The sequence below is a fragment of the Peromyscus leucopus genome, chromosome 13, assembly GCF_004664715.2.
Source record: "Peromyscus leucopus breed LL Stock chromosome 13, UCI_PerLeu_2.1, whole genome shotgun sequence".
In the NCBI taxonomy this organism is placed as follows: domain Eukaryota; kingdom Metazoa; phylum Chordata; class Mammalia; order Rodentia; family Cricetidae; genus Peromyscus; species Peromyscus leucopus.
Window position 1 is genome coordinate 5,350,511 of NC_051074.1, and position 7,258 is coordinate 5,357,768.

The 7,258-nt window shown below is 51.5% G+C and overlaps 1 protein-coding gene across 1 annotated transcript; it reads right to left on the bottom strand.

Moving 5' to 3' along the window:
- Nucleotides 1-2,988: 2,988 nt before the first annotated feature.
- Arl4c (ADP ribosylation factor like GTPase 4C) lies at nt 2,989-6,956 on the bottom strand. The gene has a single exon (XM_028876305.2). The coding sequence runs from the start codon at nt 6,419-6,421 to the stop codon at nt 5,843-5,845; it is 579 nt and encodes a 192-aa protein (XP_028732138.1). The 5' UTR covers nt 6,422-6,956; the 3' UTR covers nt 2,989-5,842.
- Nucleotides 6,957-7,258: the final 302 nt, after the last annotated feature.

Sequence of the window (7,258 nt, forward strand, 5' to 3'; positions counted from 1 at the left end):
GGCTTCGGTTCTTTGGTATCACACTCTCACGGGGTGCAGCAAACGCTGCCCGGAACCATTCGAAGGAAGCAGGCTGAGTGCACAGTCCACTCATTCCTGCTTCTAAACTTGGAGGAGGAGCAGCTTGCTGTTTCATCTGAAACCCCAGCCTGCGAGCTCCCCTTAGACACCGAGAAGCCCCACTCTCAAGTTCAGAGCTGATGGGAAGCAAATGCATGAAGAACCCCACCAACTTGCATCCATTCTGTTTGAAACTGAGAGAGAATGAGGAGAGGGGAGAAATTCCCCCGTGGCTGCAGACTCACGGCCTGCTCTCCCTGGCAGGTGGAGGCTGAGTCATGGGCATCAGAGTTGTGCCAGCATGCAAGCACAGACAGGTTGCTTGCCAGGCTTCAGGGAAGCTGTGAGGTGGAAAGTCATGGAGTTCTGGGCCTGCACTCCTCCTCCTTGTTCATCATACGAAGCCTGTGTCTTCTGTTCTTGGCATATAATTTTGTCCTTCTCTGCTACCACGATGGTAACACAGAGACAGTCTGTAATGTTGCTAACAGGATTGTTCAAAACCTCAAGTTCATTGCTGGGCATGGTGGCGCACGCCTTTCATCCCAGCACTCAGAAGGCAGAGGCAGGCGGATCTCTGTGAGTTCACGGTCTAGGCTATGTAAAGAGAGAATGTCTCAAAAAAACAAACAAAAAAGTCAAGCCCTGGAGACAAGCATGAAAGTGCAAAGCAGAAGACAAAATGTCTGTGGTCTAGCAAACAAACAAACAAACAAATAAAAAACCCTCCTCCGAGGCAAGGACTCCAACACTGACAGAAAAGTTCAGGTGGGGGAGACACAGGGCTCAGGACTCAAATTATTGACTCAGCTGTCTGAGGTCGGAGACAGAACATCTGTGGTTTCTCTTCTGGAAAACACAGGGTGGACAGTTATCACTGAAGTGTCACAGGTGACTGGACCCCTCAAGAATCCACCCCAGCAAGACTAACTTAAGGTTGTACTGCAAATGACCTTTGCTTATTCTGAATTCCTTTAATTTTATTCTTATGGTGCCAAAGCAATCCCTTAGGCCACTTTCAACTGTTTTATAGGTTTTGTCACTTAAAAACAGCATTTGCTGGCTCCTAGGGTCACCCACCCAGTTTCTGTAATGATGAGGCTGATAAAATTGTGTTCACTTCTTTTACTTTTTGAACAAGAGACAAAAATGCTTATCAATGTCTACATTTCATATACCCCAACCCAAACCATCTCTGTAAGGATTTCCCAAGACAGTGACTTAGAAGAATAAGATCAATATTTTGTCTACTTTCATTTAAACTTACCTATTTAATGGGGAAAAAACCTTTATGCGATGCCCATTTTAACATTTATAACCAAAAGTAATTAATGTGAGTGAAGTCATCTAGTTAATATCTAGGGAATATCTACCATGTGTTCAACTTCAGGCTGGACTCCAACCATCAGAAAATCTACCCACTGCCAGAAGGGACTCAGAGCCCAGCAGTATGGGGTGTGCTCAAGTAAGTAGCTGGACAGACCAACAGCTTGCATCCAGTGCAGCCTTTCCCAGCTTTGAGTGACACAGCACTGGGATGGCTGGAGATGTTCAGCTGCTCGACTTTATTCCACACTATGTCTGGAGCCAACAGCCTTGGTATTGGCAGGTCAAGGATGCCAAGATGGATGGAGATGATAGATGGTAACAACTTAATATGAAGGCCAGCAGTCTGATGACATTAATTGCACCATACACATGGTTCACAGTCAACAGCATCAGAAACTCAAAGGCCTGGGTGGGGCTGGCGAGATGGTTCAGTGGATCAGAGTGCTTGGTGTACAAGCACGAACATCTGAGTTCAAATCCCCACAATTCATGTAAAAAAGCCAGGGGTGGCTGAATGTGCTTGAAATTCAAGGGAATAAGGTGATGTGTGACATTGTCTTCTGAGCACACACATACCTCCTCACACTGGGGTGTACATATTTCACAGTTACACACACATACCAAAAACAAAACAAACAAAACAGAACCCTAAAGCACTGAGCACTTGCTCAGGACAGGAAGTGGGCTCAGCACTTGAGCGATATTACCAGTTTACCTTCCCAACAAAGAGTTTGGTTTCTTTATGGTTTCATTATCTTGTTTTATATACAGGGAAACTGAGGCTTGGCGGGGGTGTGTGTCAGTGAGATCAAACAAAACCTTGGGGTCCTCAGGAACTTTATTATTATTTAGTATCATGTAGCTCAGGCTGGTGTCAAACCCAGTAAATAGCCGAGGATGACCTTGAACTTTGGTTCTTCCTACCTCGCTATCCCAAGTGCTGGTTTTGCAGGTATGTACCACACCAGATTTAAGTGGTGCTGGGGATCAAACCCAGGTCTTCATGCATGTTTCCCAAGCACCCAATTGAGCTGAATCCCCAGCCTCAGAACTGGACCTTTCTCATCTCCTCCTACAAAGAGCTCTTCTGTGTTTCCCACGGTACCTGCCAAAGCTCTCACTGATACCCACCCCAACACTTGTTCTTTTCAAAGTGAGCTGATTCTCAGCAAGTCTACAGAGCATGGCGTCGTTCCGTGCATCAACCACCAGAGAGGCCTCAGGCCTCAGAGCTCTTTCGATGAGCTCAAATGGGGGGGGGGGGGATCAGCTGACACCCAGCAGCTTCATTTACTGCACTGATCCAGTAGTACAGGCTCCTGAGTAGTGGGCAGAGTTTCGAAGTGTTTTACAATTCTGGATCACTGAAATAACTAACGGGCAAAACATGGAGGGAGATGGCCCCGTAGCCCGGCATGAGGGACTGAGCCTCTGCACCCACCATCAGGGTGGACCCAGACCTCATCGAAGCCCACACCCTGGAACCCACCAGAACCCCAATACCACCTTGTGCTCCGCTCCCTGGTTCCACAGAGGCATAGAAAATGAACCAAGAAATCTGAAAGAAAAAAAAAAATCCACAGAAAATGCCCCCACCAGTTTGATTGTATAAATAGTTTATTTCTGTTCACAGCATCATATATGCATTATAAAAGGGGGTGGGAACAAAGAGATTGGTGAAGACAGAGAATTACAGGAAAACCAAAAACAGGGGACTGGGTCCCAACACCGTCACAGAGTGTGTGAAGAGAACAGCTCTAAATCAAAACCGGCCTCCCTGTGTCTACCAGAAACCATTCCAAACCTCGCTTGGGGAGGCCAAATTCCTCTCCGAAGGGCAGAAGCATCACTAGTCCTTGCTGGCATGTGATGGGAACTCCCCCATGGCACCACCACCATACAGTGATCTTCACTGGGCTCCCTCTTGTCACAGATGAAATGGGGCTTTTTTTTAAAATTAGGTCAAACATTACAGAAATCAACTGAGACTCTTAACTATTTGCTGATACACCACAGAGTTTGACTCTACCGCACAATTACGAACAGCCAACCGCACCCTTAAGTATTGATAATGGGGGGGGGAACACCACAAAACCATCCCATGCCATCGTTCAAGCAGGCCAGGATTCGAACACTGACCTGGAACTCAGGTATTGTGAGCACAGGAAGGTTACAGTATTTGGCATAGGCAATGTCACAAAATAAATATATTATTCTCTCCATATTGTGGAACTACCAAAATGTCAAAGTGCTTAAGAAATTGTGAAGAAAATAAAAGAAGGTGGATTTTTTTTAAGCTATACAGAATCTCCAGACCATGGGACCAGCCCATGAAGAAGCCAGGAATGCCCCGTTGCCGTGTAAACAGGTCTCGTAGGCGGCGTCACTGCTACTGAGGGTCTACAAAGGGACCAGCATGGGAGGGCTACCGAACACACAGAAGGAGCATGGGCGGCTAGATTTCAGCTTTAAAAACAATCTAAGGACTGGGTTTCAAGCAGGAAGCCATGATTTCTGCCTACGGTTCCTAAGTTGACTCTTCGTGTGTCAAGGACAATAGGGATGGGCTCATATTGTGACCAACTCCGTGCTCACTAATAACCACGGCCTCCTTTGCACGGCAATGTGTCGCCATGCAGGGAAACCAAAATCCTACCCTAAAAGATGGATTCAGAGGGGAAATCAAAAATAAACAAAAACAACTGTCAGTTGTAAATTTCTCTTTTGATACTGTGTTTCAGGGTAAATGACAGCTTTTAACAAGCCAAGGCTCACTCCTGATTATAAAGGATTTTTTAAAATTACATTATTAAAAATATGTATTTATTCTTTCACTTTCTCTATTTTCCAAAGCCTCTTTCAAGTAAACTGTGAAGTGCCTGAGTACCAGTGACCATGACGTCACACGCCTGCTCCCTTTTCATCTCAAGCACTCACTGTTGTTTAACCGAAGTGCTGGCTGGCTCTGAGGCCAGGCCAGCTCCCACAAGGGTGAATTCCAAAGGACTTCATCCTTCAGACTGTGCCTCCCTTCAAATCCATGCAAACGAGGTCAGCTTTTCCAGGGTGGGGTTTTATTCTTTTGGTGAATGACAGCAAATACTCTAACGACACATTTGGAGTAAAATACTGAAATCAGATAGGCTACCAAGACCCAGCTCAGAAATCGGAACAAGTCTCCACTTGCAGTACCAAGGGGCACAAGCGACAAAGTCTTTTTTTTTTTTTTTTTAAACTAAGGTGAAGACTATTCATTTGTGGAATTGTTTTTTGTTTTGTTGTTTTTTTTTTGTTAAAAAAAAAAACATGTCTGAAGCCTATCACCACGTGGTTAGGATTATCAGACATCCCTTCTAAGAAAACCATTTTGCAATTCCGTACACATCTGTAGCTAGTGTGCTCCTTCCAAACCAATCAGTAGGCTGAGAGAATTTCAAATTCCACACAGAGGGTCCAGTATTTATGCCGATTATGCAGTATGGAGGGAACACACACACACACACACACACACCCCATTAACGTCAAGAACCTCACCCTTTGAAACACCTGTACCACCACCACCACCACCTCCAATGGTTTTCTGTTTTTCTTTGTTTTATTGGTCTCCTTATGTGATCATGACCAACACATGGACAGGGCCTAGGCCATCTGGAAGAGGTCTCGTCCCAGGCTGAACAGCAGTTCTCAACAAAACCCCACACACCCACCCCTGGAAAGTGGCGTCTTCCAGGCCATTCCCAGCCAAGGCCAGAAGTACAGCAGCACCCTGGGTCCTCCAGCTGCGGCATGGTCCCGGGCAGTCCTCTGGATGGACCCAAGCCACCACCTCCTTTGGCCCAGAGTAGGACAAACGAAACCGCAAACAGGGACCTGCCCTGTGACATAAAACTACTCAGTTTGCACAGCTCCAGAATGCAAGGAGCGGTCACCCCCACCCCCCCATCAGTACACCCCACTGCCTACCCGCTCCCACAGGGGTATCCCCAGGGTTCTGTGAACTGCATACCTCAGGTAACTCACACGTGATTCCCCCCGCAGTGGGGGCTGGGCAGCCTGAACTTCTGGCCCTGATGGAGGCAAGAAGAAATCGCTTTTGTCTCTGACATCCAAGCTTCCCACCTGGGGCCAGAGGGTTCACCACCGGACCCTCGCGTCCTCACGTCCACTCCCCGCCGGTTCCCCCCACCCCACCCCACCGGTAGCTCAAGCATTTAGACAAAAGGTCCCCTGAGCTGGGGTGGGGGGTGGGGCAGGTGGCGAGCTGGGTGGTAATGCAGCCTCCACACCCGGGATGAGTCTCCAAATCCCGTATTAGGGTACAGAGATTGTGTTTTAAAAATTCGAAGCATCGCTTTGGTTCGTTGTCTTTGTTCGCGGGCGCGGGTTCTCGCTCACCCAGACGTCCATTCATTCACTCAGTGGCTCGCTCGCTCAGCCTCGCGGCTCGGACGCATTACCGTTTCTTCTTCTGCTTGAGAGACTTCCTGCGCTTCAGGATCATCTCATAGAGCTTGTCCATGCCCTCGGTGAGGCCCTCGCCGATGATGGCGCACGCCGGCTGGACATGGTAGGTGGTGGCCGGGATGAGCTCGTGCAGCGCCAGCTGCTTCTCAATCTCGGCCACCGGCAGCGACTTGGGCAGGTCCTGCTTGTTAGCGATGACCAGCAGCGGCGTGCCCTGGTTCTCCGCAAACTTGGTCACCTTGTGCAGCTCCGTCTTGGCCTCCTCCAGCCGGTCCACGTCCACCGAATCCACCACGTAGATGATGCCGTCCGTGCAGCGACTGTAGGACTTCCACAGCGGCCGTAGCTTCTCCTGGCCGCCCACGTCCCAGAAGTGGCAGCTGATGCCCTTGGCGGTGCCGTTGCTCAGTTTAATCTTCTCGGTGTTGAAGCCGATGGTGGGCACAGTGTTCACGAACTCGTTGAACTTGAGCCGGTAGAGCACCGTGGTCTTGCCGGCAGAGTCCAAGCCCAGCATAACGATGTGCAGAGACTGGAAGGCCGAGATGTTAGAGGAGATGTTGCCCATGGCTCCTCGCTGCTGCGCCGGCCACTGCGGCTGCGGCGGGAGGGCGACGCCCCCCCGAGCAGTCACAGGCCCGCTGCGACCCGGCGCACCTGGGCCCCGCCCGCCGCTGGACCCGCTGGGGCCTCGGCGTCCCCGGAACGTTCGGCCAGCTAGGCGCACTTAGACTCAGAGGCGCCCGCTCCCTGGCCCGTCCGCTGCGCGCCCGGCGGGCATCTTTCTCCGGAGGCTTTGTCTCCCACGCAGCCGCCACGGACAGACACCGTGGTGTAGGGTGCCTGCTCCCTCCGCGCTCGCCCGGCTCGATCTGCGGCTTCCCCGCGATGCGGCTCCGCAGTAGCCTCTGGCCTTGGTGGCGCCTCGGAGCCGCTTTGGCTCCGGCTTCCCCGGCGCGCCGCGGAGGCGCAGGCGGGGCGCGGGCTTCCCCGGGTGTCTCTGTCCGCGTTGCTGCCTTGCTGTCCCTGCAGTACCCGCGCTGATGCTGCTGCTACTGCCGCCGCCGCCGCCGCCACCAGCCTGCTGCGGCCAGAGGGCGCCGGCCCCGCCCCTCTGGTCCCGCCCACCACCCACGCCCCTTCCCTGACACGCCCCGCGGTCTCCCGGGGTCAGGCGGGGTCTCCTCGGCGGGTAGAGCCTTTTCGCGCGCTCCGGTCGTTCGAAACTCGCCCGGGCGACCCTTCCCGCTGGCCGCGCCCAGACTATGGGCCCGGGCGCGGGCTCTTCCTCCCCAATCCGGTGACGCGTCTTTTAAAAATAGCTCCGCGCTCCGGAACCCTCGCCCCAGGCTGAGCCCGCAGCTAGCCGGGCAAGGGCAGCTTCTGCAGAGGGGTAGGGAGGTGA

Coding starts and splice junctions, on each gene's coding strand:
- Arl4c (XM_028876305.2), bottom strand. CDS start 6,421: ATGGGCAACATCTCCTCTAACATCTCGGCCTTCCAGTCTCTGCACATC.